The sequence below is a fragment of the Nyctibius grandis genome, chromosome 9 (genome assembly GCF_013368605.1).
Source record: "Nyctibius grandis isolate bNycGra1 chromosome 9, bNycGra1.pri, whole genome shotgun sequence".
NCBI classification, from domain to species: Eukaryota; Metazoa; Chordata; class Aves; order Nyctibiiformes; family Nyctibiidae; genus Nyctibius; species Nyctibius grandis.
Window position 1 is genome coordinate 32,835,389 of NC_090666.1, and position 22,508 is coordinate 32,857,896.

General features: G+C 45.9%; 2 protein-coding genes across 2 annotated transcripts in view; both read left to right on the top strand.

Moving 5' to 3' along the window:
- The window catches only part of KALRN (kalirin RhoGEF kinase), a 526,387-nt gene extending 520,875 nt beyond the window's left edge, over positions 1 to 5,512 (top strand). The window contains 1 exon segment of the mRNA XM_068408148.1: positions 207 to 5,512. Coding sequence (XP_068264249.1) covers positions 207 to 752 — 546 coding nt within the window. The 3' untranslated portion in view covers positions 753 to 5,512.
- A 674-nt stretch (positions 5,513 to 6,186) lies between these two features.
- Positions 6,187 to 12,192, top strand: UMPS (uridine monophosphate synthetase). The gene is made up of 6 exons (XM_068407915.1): positions 6,187 to 6,336; positions 6,798 to 6,951; positions 8,511 to 9,179; positions 9,865 to 10,040; positions 10,590 to 10,704; positions 11,490 to 12,192. Exons 1-6 carry the CDS (start codon positions 6,193 to 6,195, stop codon positions 11,669 to 11,671), a joined length of 1,440 nt encoding a protein of 479 aa, XP_068264016.1. The 5' UTR covers positions 6,187 to 6,192; the 3' UTR covers positions 11,672 to 12,192.
- The last annotated feature ends 10,316 nt before the right edge of the window (positions 12,193 to 22,508 follow it).

The window sequence follows — 22,508 nt, forward strand, 5'->3', positions numbered from 1 at the left end:
AATGTAAAGAGCAGCTGAGCTGGTTCCTTGTCATTCACTCTCCTGATCTGTTCCTCCCACATCTGCTTAAATGTGAGTTTTGATTGGCTATTAAACCTAAAAAGCAAAGCTAAATATTTGGATAGGGGCTTATCTAGAATGAAATCTACACATTTTATTTACAAAAATATAATATAATTAAGTTTTTGTTATTATCTTTTCAACAGCCAGAAAATCTGCTCATTGATTTAAGGATCCCAGTACCTCGTGTCAAGATCATTGATTTGGAAGATGCAGTTCAGATCACAGGTCATTACCATGTCCACCACCTCCTCGGAAACCCAGAGTTTGCAGCTCCTGAAGTTATCCAAGGCCTTCCTGTCTCCCTGAGCACGGATATCTGGAGCATTGGGGTCCTCACCTACGTCATGTTAAGTGGTGTCTCTCCGTTCCTGGATGAAAGCAAAGAGGAGACTTGTATCAATGTGTGCAGAGTAGATTTCAGCTTCCCGCCCGAGTACTTCTCTGACGTGAGTCATGCTGCCAGGGATTTCATCAACGTTATCCTCCAGGAAGACTTCAGGAGAAGGCCGACAGCAGCCACTTGTTTACAGCATCCGTGGCTGCAACCGCACAATGGCAGCTATTCCAAGATCCCACTGGATACCTCCCGCTTGGCTTCCTTCATCGAGCGCCGCAGGCACCAGTACGACGTGCACCCGGTTCCCAGCGTCAAGAGTTACCTGATGAGCAGGCTGAACCCAGGCACATAGTGCCTCCATCTCTGGGGTCCTACGCTGCTGGTCCTGAGGCAAGGTGCAGGGAGCGAGCAGGCACAAAGCAGATCTGTCTGTACATAGTCCCATATTCGGCGTTTGCATTTCACGTGGCTTCCCCAGCCGCAGGGTACAAATCATTGCGGAGGTGGCAGTACCTGCCCAGTTCCTTGGGACCAAAGCAAAGAGGGGTAGTGGTGGCAGGTATCCACTGCCTCCCCTTGTCAGGCTCCTCTTGGGACGTGCTATTGTCACATCCACCGTGAAACAGGACTGCGGGAAGCAAACACCAACTGGAAACAAGAGCCAAAATTGCAGTTGCCTTAATCTTTATGAGGCAGCCTTATAAGAAATCCTCTTGATCTTGCTGAACTGGTTTCAAAATGGACGAGAGAGATTAGGAGTAGGATAGTGGGGGGGAGTGAGACTAGACTGAGCTTAGCGTGTACTGCAGAACTGAACCACGGTCAGTTTTTGCTGAAATCATTGCAAGCCTGCTCCAGGGTAACAGACGGATTTTGCACGCTCTGTATGCCCAGGTCTGCCATGATTTCAGTGGGGACTTTGCCTGCGTAGGACATGCAAGATCAGGCCCTAGTCACTGCTGGATCGCCTTCCATGGTGGCATGGCTTAGATACACTCTCGTTGCACGGTAGTGCTCAGACCAAAACCCCCCGTAAATCCTTGGGCTTTCTGCTGTGTCAGGGCACCATGCAGTACCTTTCGGAGCTACAATTAAGGCAATGAATTCATTGGCGCATACAGCTGGTTTTGACTAAGCACAATGGGACTATGATGGGTTTTTTAAAAGCATTTTATAAACACTGTACAGAAATCTTTTGCAAAACCTGTGTATCGAGAAAAGGCTGTGTCCAATTTTTGCAGTATCTGTAAACTAGATGATGATGATGAAGACAATTTTTTCTATCACAGGTTTTCAGTATACATATATTGTATCATATATATAAATATATATATAAAGGATCGTGTTCCATTTCTAGCTTCAGAATTGCTTTGCCCAAAGTCCATCAAAGCCTTTCAGAGTGCAGTAGGAGTGGTGAGTTCATCCTTGTGCTTACAGCTTGAAAATCATTTTCAGTGTTTAAAGTACGTCATTTGTTTCATTTCCAAACTTGTAAATATCTCTCAGCTGCTGTTAGCACCTCATCACCAAAGCATTCGTGAGGATATTTTTATGTCCAAAGCCTAATTTGTAATAAAATAAAAAATATTCACAATTAAAACATTTCTCTCTGGCACACCGAGTTGCAACATCATCACATTGATGTTACAGTGACGGAGCCAGCCTTACCTATAACCAACGCAGGGAGTCTGCAGTGACAAATAGCAGTTGGAGCACTGGCCAAACCTTCCTCTCTAGCAGTGGGACTGGGAGGGGAAACACCTCCCTGGCTGGGGCTTCCCCATCCTGTGTCCACACCATAAAACTCCACAGGCTGACGATCAAAGAGATTCCCCCCCTCCCCAGGCACGCAAGGACTTTGTCTCGGTGCTGAGTGCTGTTGCTGTGCCTGCAATGGGAAATGTCAGTCGTTACCAAAGGTTTTCCTAAGGAAAAGGGCTTGATCTGACCGTGTGCTCAGTATTGTGTGCACTCAGTATTGACTCTCTTGTAAGGGAAAGAGTCAAATTCAATTCACCATCCAAGTAACTGCACTGTGAGCCTGCAATATATCTGCAGGAGCAAAAGCTGACCCTGCCAGCAGGTGCTGGAGACACTCTGCAAGTGCTGTTAAATTCCCCGGGCTCTGCTAGCCCTTCTTTTGATCCACCTCCAAACTCAGTTTCACGGCAGGCAGGAGACCTGGCCCTTGCTCTGTCAGTATGCTGGAGTGGTCAGTATTTTGCTAGTGGAGAAAAAAGGAGGCAAAGCAAAAATAAAAAAAACACGTTCAGCACCATGTGCGTGCGATACAAGAACAGACCTTGAGGTCGGGGAGCCACAGTCAGAAGGGTGAGCCCGGGTGCCTGAGCAGAGTCAGAAGCAGTGTAGGAGGCTGTCTGGGTGATGGAGATCTAATATAGGGGGAAGTTGTGGAAAGACTTGAAAGAAATGGTGTTCACAGAAGGCTAAACCTTCTGGATCAGCTAGAACCTGTCTCAGTTTCCCTCTGCAGTGGAGCAGCTAATTTTCTAAGCAATCCAGCAGCACCTCTTAGACAAAGATCAGGCTCTCATCCTGAACAAGAGTGTGAAGTATGTGATTTCTTAGCAACTGAAACTTCTTCAGACAGCAGTCATCAAGGGGTGTTGTTAATTAGCACCAGCCTCAGGTACTTACTCACTACAGGACTGTTTGTACTTCTTCCTATTTCTCAAATCTGGCTCTTCGTTCTGTGATTCTGCTGCCCTTAAAAAAATGTTTATGGAAGTGTGGTTTATAAAACCCATAGCTTTTATTAGGCCTGTGGGTACAGTTTAAGCCACAGTCTTTCTGCTTGGCATTAATACAAAGAAATTCTTATGTACCACATGAAATCTGGAGTTATTTATCATTTTATTTTTCCTACCTCCTGCATTCATATCTCCAACTGCAACAGCAGACAGTTTGGATGCACAGGGGGAAAAAGCTGGATTGTTTAGGGAAATATTTAAGCCTCTCTGCTATCAAATGACATAAAAAAAAACCCCAAAGTCTGAAAGAGGATACATGTCTAGTTATTGGTGCTCAGATTCAAAGAAGAGATTACTTTTCGAGGGAGAGATGGAGTTGTTGAACTCTGACGATTTTGAATATTAGGGGGTTACTTTCCTTCGTGGTTCTGCTTTTTCCATATTCACGTCAGAGAACTCTTCTTCCTGGGCACGGCTCTTCTTACAGCACATTCAGGAAAACTGGAACCTGTTAGTACTTCCAGATATGTTTGTGATTATCAACGATTCTTGCATTTTATCTCAAAGATTTCTTTTGCCTGAATAGTATCAAGCTGACATGAAATGATGCTGTGTGATAAATACAGAGGAAGTATTCTCACCTTGCTCTCTCCAGGCCTTTTTTAGCTAACCTGTGGCCTCTCTCCGGATCCAACAGGTCCTATAACTCTGTTGTAACTCTGTTGTAAACTGTAACTCTGTTGCAAAGAGATTACAGAGCTCAATAAGTAGGCCTGGAGTGAGACCACTGAGGGAGAGGCACCACAGCCAAACCCCTTTGCACCACAGCCAAACCCCTTTGCAGCATTCTGCAACTACTGGATTTTTTTTGTGTGTCAAATCTTGCCTGTAACAAACATGGGGAAACACAGTTTCTCATAAAGCTCTGTCAGTCATTGAAGAGGAACTCTGATTGCCTGTGTAAAGGTGTCAGCTCCCATCAGGTGTCCAAAGCACTCATTGCTCTATGGGAGATCCCCACCTCTCCACCATGCTGCCAAGCCTCCTACACATGTCACTACAGGGATGACACACAGCCAGTCTGGGGTTTCAGACTTTAATATTTTAAAGGAACCCAGGCTTTAAAATTTATAAAATTCCTCTCTTCCTACTTGTACCAACAAGTCTTGTTTAGTCTTACTGCTTTTTTATTTAAAATTAATTTTTTTCAGTAACATTTATCTTTAAAAGCATTTTACTTTTCAACTAAGTTAATGCTGAGACAAAGTCTGTGCCCTCAACTGACCTGTACAAGTTCTCCGGCTTCACTGGAGTTCATTAGCATTTCTGACGATGCTCTTAGGCCTTTGTTATGAATACCGTGAATAAAAGCTAAATGCAGAACTGCACATTACGACCTGACTATATATAACCATACTTTAATACCCTTGCAATGAGGGGACTGCATCAAATGACCTGGGATAATATAAACTTTAGAGACAGATGAAAAGGCTAGTCTGTATATACGAAGGTCTAACAGATAATGAACGTGCACAGGAGCGAACCACCTGCTTTTGTTTCACTCAGAGGTAGATTCTCCTCTAACATGGGGCTTGGATTTATTTTCCAGCTCGTTCTTTCATGTCCCATCAGAAAATGGTGCTTTCCCAAGGAAATAAAATAAAATCCCATCTCTACTAGGCTGACTGCACACTGCCATCAAGTGATGAATTCTCGTTCTGGGATCTGTATAGTGGTGAGTGTTACCATAGCGTCAGGATGCTGAATATTCACTGTAACTGTAGTCTTTATTACGAAGCTAGTGAAAAACCAACATCTTCTCTACTCAAGCCATATCTCACCTTCATCTCCAACTTCTGATGCTGGTGCTTTTACTTCTCTTTCTACCAAACTGTTCGGCATTGCTCTGCCACTGAGGTCAATTTGCTGATAACTTTTGGAAGGCAAATACAATAGAAAGTGCAAAAAAAAATAAAATTAAATCTCAGACTTACTCACTGAGATGAGAGCAAACAGTTGGAATATATTGATGCTTTTCAATCTTTGCAACAATCAACTGAAGGAGGAAAAAAGAAACAGTATTGCTAACAGCTCAGCATTTTCAAGGTGCAAAGTAATTCCACAGCCTTAATTATTTCAGTGATTGCTGGTCTGCCTTAAATGTATCTTCAGTTTTATTGCAAATTTCATTTTGTATGCACACAATGTTGTTTTGTAAACATAAGTTTGTAAATATTTCCTTTGTACGTCTAATCACTCGTGTACTGTTGTGAGGTGATTACTTGCTGTCCCATGTTGTTATTACTATACTGCAGTATATATGATCATCTACAGATGTAGCTTCAAACTGTACATCTTCTGTCCTTGCATTCCTATAAATAGAGTATACTAATGACGCAGTTTCTGGGCTTTTTTGATTAAATACAATTGTTCAGAAAAAAACGGATCTGTCTTATTTCACACGTATGGCAACCTGTCTGAGGCCTTGAAGACTCAGAGCTTGCAGATCGCTTTATTCAGCTCATCTTTTCCAGAGAGATGCTCACAGGAAACCACAGCAAGGGACTATCACTCCAGCCAACTCTCAGCCTTGCCTACGCCAACCCAGAAACCGAGCAGCCTTTGGGGAGTCGCTCCGAGAGCCGAAGCGCGAAGCCTCGGGTCACAGCAAACCCTCCCTGCTGCGCTGCCGCGTGCCGGCACGGGGGTTTCTGCTTCCCTGGGGAAAGGGCTGCTGCCTAAGGGGGGACGGGGCAGGGGGGCAGGCCCTGAACGCCTCCCCCGGGCCGCTGGGCCCCGTACCTCCTGCAGCGGGGTCCCCTGTCCCCTGAGGCCGGGCCCCGGCGAGCCGCGGGCTGGGCCTCACGCCGTGGGGAGCTGGGCGCGGGGAAGCCGGGCCCACAGGGCAGGCGGGCGGGCCCGGGCCCCGCGGGGATCAGTCCCAGGGGGGCCGGGGGGCGCCCTGACACCCCGCTCCCCTCAGGACATCCCGCCCTCCTCCTGCGCATGCGCACAGCGCGCACCGCCCCTCCCATCCCGCGCGGCTCCGTCATCTCCCGGCGCCGGGGCGGCACGCGGGGCATGGCGGCGGCCGGGCGCGTGGCGGCGGCGCTGCGCGAGGCGGGCGCTCTGCGCTTCGGCGAGTTCGTGCTGAAGAGCGGCCGGGCCTCCCCCGTCTACATCGACCTGCGCGGCCTCGTCTCCCACCCGCTGCTCCTCCGCCAGGTGCGGGGCTGGGTGCGGGGGGCAATCCTGAGCTGCGGCCGGTCGGTGTCGGGGGCGAGCGGCCGGGCCGGGTCCTGCCAGCGGAGAGGGCCCGGGGTGCCCGGCAGCGCTCGTCGCTGCCTCAGGGGTGCTCGTCTGTGCCGGCACCCGGGAGGTGTCGGGTCTCTCTGTGCCTCTCTGAAGGGTAAAGAACTTCTTGTAGCTGAAGGAGGGGAGGAGGCGCGGGAGCGCTGCCGGGGCCTCTCCGGAGAGCCCTGCCTGGGGCTGGGGGCGCGGGCTGCCGGCCAGGGGCCCGCTGGGCACAGCCCGAGGGCTGTCTGCTCGCTGTAGGGGCAGCGACAGTCAGGTCATGCAACGGAGAGAGGTTTCCATGGATTTGCATTGCTTCCCTTGCTAATACATTTGTTTAGTCGTGATCGCTGCGGACTGACTCCTAAAAAATACCTGGTTTTCCTTTTCAGGTGGCAGATCTTCTCTTTCAAACAGCCAGAGGTGCTGGTCTCGAGTATGACTGCGTGTGCGGCGTTCCTTACACAGCGCTGCCGTTGGCCACGATTATCTGCTCTGAAAATCAGATTCCAATGCTCGTAAGGAGGAAGGAAGCAAAGGACTATGGTAAAACCTTCACATCAAGAATTTGTGTTTACTTGTTGTCTCGTTTGAGAAATGACTTTATATATTTGTGGTTCTTCTGTAACGTGCAGCATCTCCATTCCAGTTTAACGCTACCACTCCAATTCAAAAAGCAGCCCCTTTTCCCCCTAAAACGTACCACCCACAGCATCCCAGCCTGGTCAGGCTCTCCCAGCTGCAGCTTGAATCCTGCTGTAGTAGGTTTGGAGACTCTTGAAGGGCGGTTTTTTGTTTCTTTGTTTTTGTTTGTGGCTTGTGTTGTTTTGTTTTGTTTTGTTTTTCTTCAGGAGTGTCTTTTTTTGCTTGGCACCATTACCATGATTCTGGGTTACTTGCATCTTCCAGAAACTCAGATTTGTAGCTCAGTTTCTCTGATATGCTGAGACCAGTGCCACATTTCACTCCCAAACAGAACTTTTTGCATATTGACTCTAAGAGGAACCTTTTTAGTCTTCATTTACCTCTCAAACCCCTTTTTCTTTCATATCCTATAGGCAGCAAGCATGGTGGACCCGGTGAGAAGCAGTCAGTTCTCTCCCCAATGAACCATTTATTTGATTTTGATAGAGGAAGGGGGAGACAAAACTGAAGCATTAACTTACCATAGCAACTGGATTTCTACATGTGATAAGAGCTGTGCTCTTCCAACAGTAATTAGAAAGTATGCTTGTCACAACTAAATGTTAATCCTATGTTAGTCAGTGTGCCAGGCATGAAAACATTTGCTGTTCCTTCTTGTGAAGGACAAGTCAATTGTGACAGCAGTTAACCGCATGGCACAAGGTTTCTGGTGTCACATGGATTGCAAAGCTGTACATCATGGTCAAAGCACCGCGCACTGGGTGATGTTTGCCTGCTGCTCACTGCTTCCTGGGAAAGCTAGGCATCCTTTGTTGTTGCCCCCCAGGAGGCCTTTCATAGACGTGTGCCTGTTGGTGGTTAGGGCAAAGGCATTTGGGGCTTTACTCCCTCTGATTGTTCTAACAGGCATATTTAAGCAGAGAATACTGCCTGTGGAAAACAGGAAATGTGCTGAAGAGTACCAATAACTTGACTGCTTTAAAGACATCTTAAATAACTGTAGAAAATAATTTTGTAATTCTGATCTTTCAATTCATGGCAATAGTAAACTTCTGTAGTCATACAAAGATTTAAATTTGTGCAGTTAACAGTATGTCAGTTTTGTTAATGGAACATAACTTCTGGAAACATAAAGAAGTATTTTATTAACTTGGAGAAGTAACAGTCTATATGAATCGAATTACAAGTCAGTGAGTGATCTGTGGTAAGAACTGTGACAACTGGTATCGGGTAATAACTAAACAAATTACCTCTCCATACTGACAGTCAACGTGAAATTCTTATTCTCTTGAAGTCCAGTTCTGCTGGGCTTCAGGATATGCTGCAGCGTACGCTTGTATGTGGAACAAATATGATCTTTACATTAGTACAGCAAGTTAAAGTTTTGATGCTTCTAGGGTTTTTTGGGGGGTCTTTGAAACTTTCTTCATTTAGCGGAGTGTTTGCCTTTTATTTTTAAGGTACGAAGCGGCTGGTAGAAGGTACCATTAATCCAGGAGAAACATGCTTGATCATAGAAGATGTGGTAACAAGTGGATCTAGTGTACTGGAAACTGCGGAAGTTCTTCAGAAAGAAGGACTAAAAGTCACGGATGCTGTAGTGCTGTTGGACAGGGAGCAGGGTGGGAAGGCCAGGTTAGAGGAACGTGGAATTCGCCTGCACTCTGTGTGCACATTGTCTGGGGTGTTGGAGGTTCTCCAGCAGCAGGGAGAAGTGGCCATTGAGATGGTTGAAAAGGTGAAGAAATTCATTCAGGGAAGTGTGTTTGAGCCAGTGGCTCGGAACGGTCCCGCTCCCGTGAAGAGACTATGTAAAGAGCTGAGCTTCAGCGCTCGTGCTGAGCTACCAGGGGTACATCCTATTGCAGCCAGGCTTCTTGTGCTCATGGAAAAGAAGCAAACGAACTTGTGCCTTTCTGCTGATGTCACCAGCTGCAAAGAGCTGCTGCAGTTAGCTGCCATCCTGGGCCCCAGCATTTGTATCCTGAAGACTCATATAGACATCCTGAATGATTTTACCCAAGAGGTAGTAAAGGAGTTGAGAACGCTTGCAAATCAACATGAATTCTTGATTTTTGAAGACAGGAAATTTGCAGACATTGGAAACACAGTGAAACATCAATATGAAGGTGACTATCATCAACCTCGATTTACTGTAACTTTGCTGCTGGTGTGTGTAACTGCAGCACTGGCACAGGTTGCCAGGAGAGATTGTGGAATCTCCAGCCTTGGAGAAGACTTAAGGGGACAAGGCCCTGAGCAATCTGATCTAGCTTTGAAGTTAACCCTTCTGAGAGGGCAAGACCTCCAGAGGTCCCTTCCAACCTAAACCTTTTTACTAATCTATGGTTGGGCTCAGTAAGTACTTCTGAGTAGTTGCTTGCTGTGAGAAAACGCAGCGTGACTTCTTAAGGCAGCCTGCTGTTGTATACTTGTGTGCTCATGGCTTTCATTCAATACTGCATCTGCAACCGTAGAGCAGTTTTTTCTGATCCGTGTGTCCCATATGATCTACATGCTGTATTGAAGGGTAGCACCTGTGACAGTAGATTTTTAGGTTACCATAAATGCCTCAATGAATATTAAAGGCGAGATACTAAGAAGTGTTTGTGAAAAGTAAAACTGAGAGATTACACTTTGTGGTTAGACCGCTGTCAGGACTGTCTGATGAGACTGAACGTGTGGCTGTCAAGCTTCAGTAGTAAAACTGTCTTTTAAAATGTGAATGATTTAGCATGCAGCTTGTTTAACTCGTGTTTCCTGTTTAATGTTTCTAATAACACTTTGCCTATGTCTTCCTATCCATGTCCTCAGGTGGTGTGTTCAAAATTGCATCCTGGTCAGACATTGTTAATGCCCATGTGGTTCCAGGCTCTGGAGTTGTGAAAGGTCTGAAGGAAGTAGGTCTTCCTCTCCAGCGCGGCTGTCTTCTGATTGCCGAGATGAGTTCTGAAGGGTCACTTGCAAAGGGGGAATACACAAAAGCTGCAGTAAGTAGGCAGTCTTGTTTTGGGTTAAAAGCTTGTAAAGTGTTGTCACAGGCAGGTTTTGTGTGCTTCTAATATTTGCACTTCCCAAAGTCTCTCTAGCTCTAACTGTTACAGATTTTTTTCCTGTGGAGGAGACTCAGGAGTCTGACAGTGTGGCATTTAAAGGTTGCAGCCCTGGGCTAGTGGTGTGAGTGAGGTGGTTGGAGTTCACACTGTGAATTCTAGTAAACATGCCAAGTTTGCTATTGTGTGTGTCCCCCCCCCCCCTTTTTTTTTTTTCTTAAGCAAGAGATTTCTAGTTAGTTTAAGTTCATCCACTATATTATTTATAACATAGAAAGAAACATAACATTCATGTTCCTGGCTGCAAGTGCAGCAAGATCAGTGAGGGGTGGGTCAGCTCTGGGTGACTTTATATTGGTAAAGCAAGAACAGGTGTTTCATATCCCTGCCTTGCACTGCTTCGTATGTCAAAGGGTGGATGAGAAACAGGTTACTAGTCAAGCTTAATTCTAGGTATATCACTTGTAACTGTTTACTGATCTTCAGGTACAGATGGCTGAAGACAACTCTGATTTTGTTTTTGGATTCATATCTGGATCTAGAGTTAGTAATAAACCGGAATTTCTTCACTTAACTCCAGGGGTGCAGCTGCAAGCTGGAGGTAACTTTTTCTGAAATATTTATAGTCTGTTTATAAATACAGTAAGTGATCTAGCCTTCAGTGAAAAAGTGACTTCTGGAGAGGGTTTGGTTGCTAATTCTCTGGTGGGAGGAGTCTGTGTTTGCCATTGTAGGCTGCCTTCTGTATTTCTGTGTACTCTGATCCCTTTCCTGGGAGATCTGAAAAGCAAACAGCAGGCTACGCCACTTTGTCTGTCTGCTGAGTCCTGTGCATACCACAAAGCACAGTCCTTAATACATGTGAAATGTCTTCAGATGGGTATCAGGTTGGATGTACAACTACACAGTAGGAGTAGAAAAAAAGATTTTTAACAAATACAGAAGTCTAACTGTGACACTTGATAGAGATGCAGTATCAATGAGTTGGAAGTCTTACACTGACTAAACAGGTTATCACTGAACCAGGTAGGGGAGATGTTTCTCTGCAATACTTAATTCTTCTGAAACCTGAAGTGAAATCATAAGCTTTTACATGAATGTTTGGGGGGTTTGCTGCTTCTAAGAAGGCTAAGGCTTATTTCAGTCATCCTGATTGGTGCTTCTTTGTGTGACTGTTCCATCTATTGTGACTGGTAAATCATGTAAAAGGAGGGCACTCTGGGTAATAGGGGGTTTGTTAGTTGGAGACACAGTTTCTAGTTATGTCTGTGGATTGTTAGGGTGAGAGCTGGAACAGCATACCTGTTCTCTGTTCCAGTAGCTCTTTGAAGGTTTTTAGTAGATACAGTTTTGTATGAACTAAAAAAAATGGTGTCTCTATTTCAGGTGATAACCTTGGACAGAAGTACCTAAGCCCCAAGGAAGTTATTAGCGAAAAAGGTTCAGATATCATTATTGTGGGACGTGGCATCTTGTCAGCTTCAGACCGTCTTCAAGAAGCAGAGAAGTACAGGAAGGCAGCTTGGGAGAGCTACGTAAGCAGACTTGGTGCTTGTGCAGAAGACTGAAAGCTGGCCGCTTTCCTAGTCAATAAGTGAAGCTGATGGAGCTGCCAATCATCATGAGACTTCCAGTTAAATACATAAGCACTTCAGCCAGTAGAAGACTGCCCTTTTGGAGAAAAATCTGTTACTAACTAAATTATTTTTAATCACACACACACAGATGAAGCAGTACATGCCATAGTTGTTTTTTTAATACTTGAATATATGAAACCAAAACTTCATGCCCAGTTTTTAGCCTTAATGCTTTTCTCTGCTGAAAAATGTTGCAGGAAGCACTCCAATGGTATTTAGTTGGCTGTTGTTGCTTTTGTTTCTTTTCCCCACCCTCAAATTCCTTCTGTCTGTGGAAACAGTATTTTACTGTTCTCAGTAAACGTCACCTGCAGACCTGACCTGCTGCTCCACTCTCACAGGATTACTCAGCTCTGCTATTTCCAAGGAGCAAGTATGGGTCTTAATCCCACACTGTGAAATTGCATAATGTGTTGTTTAGTAAATACTTTTTTGCTACTGTTTTCCTTTCATTGGGTCTATGTGTCTTCCTTCTGTGGCAGTGTGAAATACTGTTTTCAGAACCCTGTTATAAAAAGTCATTCTAGTGTGTTTGGGACTGCAGGAGTTACTCATGATTCTGTTTACGGGAGCTACAAAGAATTTGTCAGAGCAACTGGTGGTTGTGTGCTTAATTACAGTGGAGCTGTTGATTCCTCTAGTGAGAAACAAAAATGTACTTTACTGACTTCTTGTGACAATAGCTGGAATGCTTCCAGGAATTACTTTCCGCTCTTTACGATGAATAGGGAGAAGTAGAAATGTCTTGTATGATTGGCTTTGATTAGAAAGGATGGAGTAACCTTAAATATATCTAGTGTATGTGTGGGTGGAAATCAGCTTAAATTTTCATTGCTATGAAGAAGGCAAAGACAAATGATGATGCGGTTCCAGCCTGTTGCTGTTTCTGTGCTGATGCAAAGTGCAGAGAAAACGGGGTGCTTTTGTTAATACTCTTACCCGTAGACTAGGAACAACTGTATCTAGTGAGAAGAGTTTTTTGGCATTAGTACTGGACTCTTCACTAAGCCTTTCAAAATAGGAGATGGGAGTTATGCTGAAGTTCAAAAGGAGTGTTTTTGTTGATTGTTGCCTGGATTAATCTATGCAGAGTGTCTAAGACCAAGATAAGCAGGCTCGGGTTTGAGGGCTTTGCGTTATGATGCTTGTATTTGTGACACTGTGCTCTGTTGGCAGTAAGACTTCAGAAACACGCAACCGAAAAACTTTCTCACTGTCTGGGCGTGTTGAGGGTGATGACCATAGCCTTCCATGTGCCCTGGAAGTGTGCTTCCACTCTCCTTGGTGAAGGGCCTTCTTATGGGGCTTGGAAGTTGGTTACAATGGGGAGAATATTATAACTTAGTCAGGGGGTGTGTTTTGTTTTCCTTGGGGCTACCATTTGGTTCGTGAGTCTTATGTACCATAATGTACATCTGGAGAACACCACCCAGGAAAGGTGAAGGCTCTCCTGGCCACCTTCCACAGCTGGAACTTGGTGAGTGCACTGCCTTGTGCAGCTGCCCTGCAACATTCTTTGAGTCTGATATTTCACATCAACATCTAAGAAGTTCCAGTCCTAAGTGAGTGGAGGATTTGGGATTTGTTTACTGTCTCATCTTAATTATCTCATGGCCTTGAGGCCTGTGGCAGAAACACCACTTTCTCACTTAAACTGTTTTGCAGAAAATGACTGTTTCCACCAGAGGGAGCTGAGACTCTGCTTTTTGGGATCGTTGACGCCCTGACTCTTTTACAGCTGATAGACTCCAATGATTATACCAACTCTAGATACACTTAGGGTGAAAATCTGTCTGGTTTTCAACAAGTTACACCCTTGCTGATGCCCTCATTTAAAACAGTAGAGTTTACCAGATAGCTACCTCAGGCTGGAGGCCAGCACTGTACTTTGTAGGCTCACTGTTACAGCACAAGCAGAATTTTGTGAATTCAGTATTTTCCACTATGCTGAATCACGTTACGTGGGTGGCTGACATCTATGCATCTCAATCCCAGAGTGGGGTCTTCTGAGAGCTAGTTTGCCAGCTGAAAAAATAGCAACTGGATTTAGAGAGATCGATGTGATCTAATATTCAGTTACTTTTAGAGGATATTTGCAATTCATTTTCTTTACAAAACAAGTTCTGAGGAACGGATCGATTGGATAACTTCATTTCACAGTCCTTCATTGTGCACTCAGTAAATCATCCAGAAAGGGCTGTATTCTGGTACTTCATTTGACACCAATGTCCCAAACATTTCAATTAGTAAAATAAAGACGTTACCTCCTCTATGCATGCTTCTGTCAGAATGGTTATAGTAAACATGCATGTGCACTTTCTTTGAGGCACCTGAAAGTGATTAAAAATCCATTTCAAATTAAGAACAAATGTTAATTTCCTTACTTGCCCCCGCTGCTCACATTCATTGCATAGTTCCTGCTGTTGGTCCCAACTGTTCCTAACATGGGAACTAGGTCACAATTTACAAAACTCATTTGCATCATAATATACGAATCTGAAAGTCTTGCAGTTTGCTCTCTGATCTGATTGAGTCTGGGGTAGAGGCACAAGGCTGTATTTAAATTTCTGGGTTATCATGTGATTTACATTATCTGGCAAGTAGACATTTATATGAAATTGTGATCCTTCATCCACTCTGGAGTATGGTTTATAACAGAATGAAAGGATGTCACACTTTTTCATAGTGACATAAGACTGGTCAAGCGTTGCCAGTGCTTGCAGCAAAGAGGACTGACCTGCTGCTATTTCTAAGCAAGTCATAGCAGGAACTGCGTGAGAGACCAGCACAAGCTGGAACCATTAAGAAATTGTTATGTAGCTTTTGATATTTTTATGTAAAGCTCACTCTGTCTCTCTGAGGTTGTGGATATCTCTGTCTATCACGAGGAGTGCTGTGTCAAGAGAACCCAGGCTGGGCATTTTAATCAGTGTACCTGCATAAGTACAGTGCTTTACTTGGACTTAAAATTCTTGCAAAATCTTAGTAAACCCAGCACCAAATTAAAAACAGCTGAGTTTTTGTCCTTAGAAGTGTGATTTGTATGTCAGTATCAACATAACCAATAATTGACAGGTCATATTATAGTTTCCATAGCCTATTCTATGAAAATTTATTTAAGACTTAATCCCAGAAAAAATAACTGAATCACTTCCTTTTAAATTTACTTGGAAAGCTTGTTGCTGTGGATTTTTTTTAGCAAGCAACACAAACATTGCATTTAGGGAACGGGACCAAAGGAATGTGAAACACCCAGAGGAGGTTTGTTTCCAGATCTGAGTTTTGGAGGTCACTGTCTCAGGGAAATGGTCTGTTTTGGAAGGCTTGTAACTGGGCTGCGGACTAGACAGGCTGGATGTTTGGTTGGTTTGTAATCACTGTTGGTTCTTGGTCAGTGTGTATCACAGTGACAAGTAGAGCTTCATGTTCGAACGCTGCAGTGAATTAAAACTCGGCCTAGTGCCTGCTGCAGCCTCAGGTTTTCCTCCGACTCTTTTGGCAGGCGTTTGCAGGCTGGGAGCGGTGACTGGGTTGACTTTGTCCTCAGTCTTGGTTCTCTGTTTCTGCATGACCCATGTCCTCCCCTGAACTTTTTCTCATAAGCTGATGCTGTCCACAGTCAGGCTGTGAAAATGCAGGGCTGTAGGTGGAGGCTGGCCAGTGCAGAGACCAGGAGGAAGCCCAAGCAAGGCTGTAACTGCAAAGTTCATGCTTATAGCATGGTCTCCTGAGCCAAAGTGTGATGGTGTGCCATAGGTTGTGTTTAGCCCAAATAGGTATTGCAGGAGGAGAAGCTAAGCCAGTGCAGTCACTTTTAATCTGCTCCTGAAGAACTAGCAGTCACTATACAAAGAATAATTTCACAAGCAGGACTGTTTAGACAAGAAAATTCTGCGGTGTTCCCTGCAGCTGATCATTTCTGCTTTGCTGAGAGGTATCATTTTAGGCTGATGATGGGAGCAGCCATAAAGGTGACCTGGTTATAAGGGGGGAAAATATTGAACAGAAGAAGATGTCTGCTCAAATAGCGACAGAGAAAATGCCTGCCAGCCTGGGAACCAGGCCTGGGAACCAGAAGCATCCTTGAGGAGTGCAGCTGGCAGCTTTGAAGTGCAGCTGGATACGGAAAAATCGGAGACATCCTGAGATACCATTGATAAGTGCAAAAACAAGGAACTGTAACAGCAACTTATCATCTGGAAAGGTGAAAAAAAAGTCTGAAAAAGGGGGAAAAAACATCCTGAGAAAGTAAGTGTTCGTAACTGCCTTTGGCTGTTCTAACTCACAGAACAGAAAAACAGTCTGATAAAACAAAAATTGGTCTGAGAAAACCGAAAACATCACCAGTTATTGGCTGTGCCAGGTGAAAAACAGAAATTAGCAGCATCTATTGGCTGTTCCGGGTGGTGGTGTCCTACGCCCCTTTATGTCTCTATGATATAAAAAGGACTTAACTTTTTGCACGAAAATGGAGCCTCTTTCCTGCACACAAACCCCTTTTCCCCGTGAGATTTCCTCGGCAGAGCAGACCCTCACTGGGGACACTGGGCTGACTCTGTGTTCTGTGATGTGGATCATCGTCCAGCAAGACTTCATCCGTTGTTGACTGGCCCCACTTCTGGGGTGGGTTTGATTGGCCCCACTGCTGGGATCGGTTTGATGAGCACTTGGTACCGGTAACATTTTTATATATATATATATAAAAATAAAGGCCTGCATGTAAGTAATTACTGATAAGTATATTTGCTGCTTTACTAGTGGTAATTCTGCAGTAATTTGTAACATTGAAATATAGACTTGCTGCTAATATCGATTGCTGCTGCTGTGGAAATATATGTTTGCTTTCTGGTAGTGATTTGCAGTAACTTATAGTATAGATATACTTGTTTTGGCAATCGTAACTATACTTGCCTTGATAGTAGTGAACTGTAATGAAGTAAAGAACACAGGTAATAAATCCTCTGTGTCTTCGTGCGTGACAGAGTCCTGCAGACGGTTGCAATCTTTGCACGCCCGCAGGCCAGGTAACCCGTCTGGGTTGTGGCATTAATTGGTGTGAGAAGTGGGGTTCTGTGATACACGGGTCATGGATGTTTGGGAGAAGGCAGTAGAAGAGCAGCGACAATGGCAAGAGGCTAAGGGGTGGAAAAGCCCTCGGTGGGACAGGGACTGGGTGTCTGAGAACTGGTTGAACTGGGAAACGCTGCGAGCAGAGTTTCAGAAGTGGCAGGACGCTCATGAATGCAAAGCAGAGGATGGCAAGGGAGCCTTCATCGGGCTTCTCACAGAGGCGCTGGCGGCCGCAGGCGCTTTGTTTAACACTGCTAGGCAGGACCTGGAAGCTTTGCAGCGAGCTAAGGATGCAGAAGCGCGAGCAGTTGCCTTTGAATCCCATAGTTTTGTTACAAACCAATTACTTGAACAGTTAGAAACGAACCTCAGACCTCTGGCTATACAACAGCTACAGCAAGAGCCTACGTGCCTGGTCTCAGAGCGTGAGATCACTGAAAAGATAAACATACTGAACATGGATGACGAGGAGGAGGGCTTTGATTCTGGCAGCGGGTCTTCCACCCCCGCTTCGTTACCAGAGCATCGTCTGGATAACGCAGCCTCCTTGTACCCTAGCATTAAAACTTTCCCAGCACAACTCCTGGCTCCTGCTGGAGAGGAAGGCTCTCCCCTGCAGCCTGGGGTCACGGTGACCGCTGAGAATTTTAACGCAGAACAGCTAAGGCAGCTCTCTTTGCAGTACGGCAAAAAGCCCCGTGAGGACTGGGTGGGATGGGTGGCACGGTGCTACCAGCTTGGGGCTGGAGCCGTGATCCTTAATGAAACTGAGGCCGGACAGATATTCCTGGGAGGAAGAATATTTCTCCGAAATCCCAATGCAGGGGCCCGAGTGAATACCTTCTCCCTGTTATCATCCGTAATACAGGCTGTTAGAAAAATGCCAGGACCATGGGGATATCTCCCTCCCCCTCCCTGGAGTACTCCCGATGGGTTCTCTGGCTGGACGATGAGGCTGGCTGCTCGGGATGTCCTTAAGGGACAAGGGGATATACCCCGGGACATGATGGCTGTGCCAGCAACAGAAGAAGGGAAACTAAAACTCTTGCGAAATGCAGCTCCCGGAGGGCCAAAGAACCTGGCCATAATGTTACGCCATGAAACCTGGGACTGGAACACCATAATGGCCCAAGGGCTGCAAAATTGGACAGCCCTTATGGGGAGGCGACGAGGATGGGAAAGCACCCCCGAAATGATAGTCTGTAAAAGGGAAGGTCAGGTCAGGGTCGTCCAGATGCTAAGGGGAGGTCAGAATAATAAGAATAAGGGACAAAATGCTCGAAATGCTGTAATTAATCGATGTGACACAAAACGACCCCCTGGCAAACAAGAGCGCGATGCGGAACGGCAACGCTTATGGGATCTGCTGCGAGGAATAGGCTTCACAGCGGGCCAGTTAGAGGGGATGCCCGTGTTCGTCTTGCAGAGACTGTGGGATAACCGTGACGGGGGTGGCACCAGCAGCCCGGGGGCGGGGAAGGTGCTGGGTGCTGTTAGTCCTCCTGCTTCCCCCATCCCAGACAACCTTGTTTTGCCTGCTCCCCAAGCCCCGCTACCCGAAAACGAATAGAGGAGCTCCCACTGTTGGCCCAGGGAGTCCCCACAACCCCTCTCAGGGGGCCAAAAATTTTTTAAGTAATATTAGCACCCTTGTATACCATTAACAGCAAAAGGCAAATACTCATCTCTTTTGTTATGGGCACAGGAGCCTCAATACCAATGATTAAAGCTGAGGATGCCCCTGGGTTAATTCAGAAATCTCAAAAAAGGATTTCTGTAGTAGTGATTACCAGGAAAAGATGAGAGCTCCCCGTGGTCAGGATAAAATTTTCTCTGTCTGGTGGAAGGACGTTGAGACCCATAGTGGCAGTAGGGCTCTTAAGTATTTTGAGTATGGATATATTAAAATCCCAGAGTATTAATGCTCCGTTAGGCTCTTGGGTCCCAAACCCTCACACACAGAACTCTGTAATTTCTATCGATAAAATGCCTGCTGTGGAGGCTATTCCTTTTCTGTTAGAGGCAGCACCCAAGTTACCTTACCAAGTCCATTCACCCACGTGTGACAGTACTGTATGAGCCCTGAAGCCTCACAAGGCATAACTGCTCTCATCCAGGATTTAGGACAAAGGGGTATTATTCAGCAGAAAACTCATTCACTGCATAACTCCCCTGTACGGCCTGTCTGTAAGTCTAACAACACCTGGTGTTTGATGGTAAACTGTTGTAAATTAAATGAAAACACTGAACCCTTACATGCTCCTGTCCCCTCTATTACAGATCTTATTTTTTCTATAGAGCAATAGAGCAACAGCCCAGCCTTGCATGGCTACCTTGGATATAAAAGATGTGTTTTCCACAGTCCCATTACAACCTGAGAATCAAGAGAGATTCACTTTTACGTGGGGCAGAGTACAGTTTGCTTTTACCCAATTACCCCAAGGGTTCAAATGTAGTCCTGCATCATCACACCAGGCTTTAGCTAGGGAGCCAGGGGCAACAGTACATCAATACCCAGGTGACACTTTAAATGGAGGCAACTCCCCCAATAAGGTCAGAATAACACGTGATTGCTCTGGGAACTGTAGGATTCCGGCAAACACATTTTCCAGAGTTTGGTATAATTCATAGAATCACAGAATCGTTTTGGTAGGAAAGGACCTTTAAGATCATTAACCCAGCACTGCCAAGACCACCACTAAACCATGTCCCTCAGCACCACATCTACATGGCTTTTAAATCCCTCCAGGGATGGTGACTCCACTGCTGCCCTGGGCAGCCTGTGCCAAGGCTTGACAATCCTTTTGGTGAAGAAATTTTTCCTGATATCCAACCTAAACCTCCCCTGGCCCAACTTGAGGCTGTTTCCTTTTGTCCTGTCACTTATTATTGCTCAACCCTTACACCGTCTGTTAAAGAGCTGCACTACTGGGGAACGGGCAGTTATTCATGAAGAAGCATTTCATTTATTGATACAAAGTGTTTCAGAATATCAAGCTATGGGCCCTGTAATACCAAGAGCCTGCATATAGGACATACAGAGAGAGGATATCAATAGGGATTGTAGCAACACGTTCCTGATAAAGCCCAATTAACTCCCATACCATTCGGATGAAACGGTGGCAAGGTTCCCAGTCCTGGTATTTGCCTTGGGAAAAACCCTTGCTGATGCTGATACAGCCCTGTTAGATCCAGAGCCCATTGCCTGAGGCACACCTTTAGAAATATGAGCCTTGTTCACTGTTCCTAAAAGAAGCAGAGTCTGCTCCTGTTCCTTAGGGATAGAATGGAATAAGGCAGTTGGAAGGAACCTGCAATGATCATCTAGTTCAACTGACTGACCACTTCAGGGCTGACCAATATTTAAAGCAGTTGTTAAGGGCATTGTCCAAATGTCTCTTAAACACTGACAGGCCTGGGGCATCAACCACCTCTTTAGGAAGCCTGTTCCAGTGTTTGGCCACCCTCTCAGTAAAGAAATGCTTCCTAATGTCTGGTCTAAACTCTCTTGATGCAGCTTTGAACCGTTCCCATGCATCCTGTCACTGGATCTCAGGGAGAAGAGCTCAGCACCTCCCTCTCCACTTCCCCTCCTCAGGAAGCTGCGAGAGCAACGAGTTCACCCCTCAGCCTCCTTTTCTCCAAACTAGAAAACTCAGAGTCCTCAGCTGCTCCTCACAGGACATTCTTTCCAGCCCTCCACTGGACACATTCAAGTACCTTCACATCCTTCTTAAATTGTGGGGCCCAGAACTACACACAGTACTCAAGGTGAGGCTGTGCCAACGCTGAATACAGCAGGATAGTCACCTCTTGACCAGCTGTTTGTGCTGTGTTCATTGCACCCCAGGATGTGGTTTGCTCTTTTGGCTGCCAGGGCACGCTGCTGACTCCTGTTGAGCCTGCTATCGACCAGCACCCCCAGATCACTTTCTGCAGGGCTGTTCTTCACTGCCAGTTTGTGCTTGTGCCCAGCGTTACTCCACCCTAGGTACAGAATCTGGCATTTGGACTTAGTAAATTTCATCCCATTAATCATTGCCCAATGCTCCAGTCTATTTAGATCCCTCTGCAAGGCCTGTTGTCCCTCAAGAGAGTCAACAGCATCTCCCAGTTTGGTATCATCAGCAAACTTGCTAATGGTGCGTTCAACTCCTGCATCCATATGATTAATAAATACAGTAACAGGACGGGCCATAGAATTAAACCCTGAGGAACACCACTGTTCCTGGTGTTTCTGTTCCAGGCTACATCTGTTGCCAGCCAGATGTAGCCCCATTCACTGCAACCCTTTGAGCTCTGCCCTTCAGCCAGTTCTTCACCCAGTGCACCATGAACCCGTTCATCCCACAGTTGGACAACTTGTCCAGAAGGATGCTGTGAGAGACAGTATCAAAAGCCTTACTAAAATCCAGCAAAACCACACCCACCACCTTCCCTTCATCCACTAAGTGGGTGACCTCATCGTAGAAGGATATCAAATTAGTTAAACAAGACTTTACCTTGGGAACCCATGTTGATTGTGCTTGATGATTGCATTGTTCTTTAAATACCTTTCAATAGTACCCAGTATGTTCTTCTCACTGTAGTTTCCTGGCTCTTCTTCCCTCATGCCTCATGGAGCTTGAGAGCTGATCCCTTACAATTTCAGTGTCCACAAATGGAAAGTCACTGTTCCTGCACTCATGGTCCTGCGACCGGGCAGTCCAAGATCTAAAGACTGAGGCAAAAAAGCATTGAATGCCTCTGCTCTATCTTCATCCCTATTAGTTAGGTGGCCACAGAATCACAGAATGGTAAGGGTTGGAAGGGACCTCTGTAGGTCATCTAGTCCAACATCCCCCCCCACCCATGCTAAAGCAGGTTCACCTACAGCAGGTTGCACAGGGTTGCGGCCAGGCGGGTTTTGAATCTCTCCGGATATCTCTGTTCCAGGGCTCTGTCACCCTCAAAGGAAAGAAGTTTTTTCCTCGTATTCAGATGGAACTTCTCGTGTTTCAGTTTGTGCCCATTGCCCCCTGTCCTGTCGCTGGGCACCACTGAGAAGAGTCTGGCGCCATCCTCTTGACACCCACCCCTAAGGTATCTGTAAGCATTGATAAGATCCCCCCCCTCAGTCTTCTCTTCTCCAGACTAAACAGACCCAGCTCTCTCACCCTTTCCTCAGAGATGCTACAGTCCTCTGATCATCTTTGTAGCCCTCCGCTGGACTCTCTCCAGTAGTTCCTTGTCTTTCTTGAAGTGGGGGACCCGGAACTGGACACAGTACTCCAGGTGTGGCCTCACTAGGGCCGTGTAGAGGGGGAGGAGAACATCCCTTGACCTGCTGGCCATGCTCTTCCTAATGCACCCCAGGACATCATTGGCCTTCCTGGCCACAAGGGCACATTGTTGGCTCATGGTGAGCTTGTTGTCCACCAGAACTCCCAGGTCTTTCTCCGCAGAGCTGCTTTCCAGAAGGTCAACCCCCAAACTGGACTGGTGCATGGGGTTATTCCTCCCTATGTGCAGGACCCTACACTTGCCTTTGTTGAATTTCATTATGTTCCTTGCCGCCCAACTCTCTGGTCTGTCCAGGTCCCGCTGAATGGCAGCACAGCCTTCTGGTGCATTGGCCACTCCTCCCAGTTTTGTGTCATCAGCAAAGGTACTGAGGGTACACCCTGTCCCTTCATCCAGGTCATTGATGAGTAAGTTG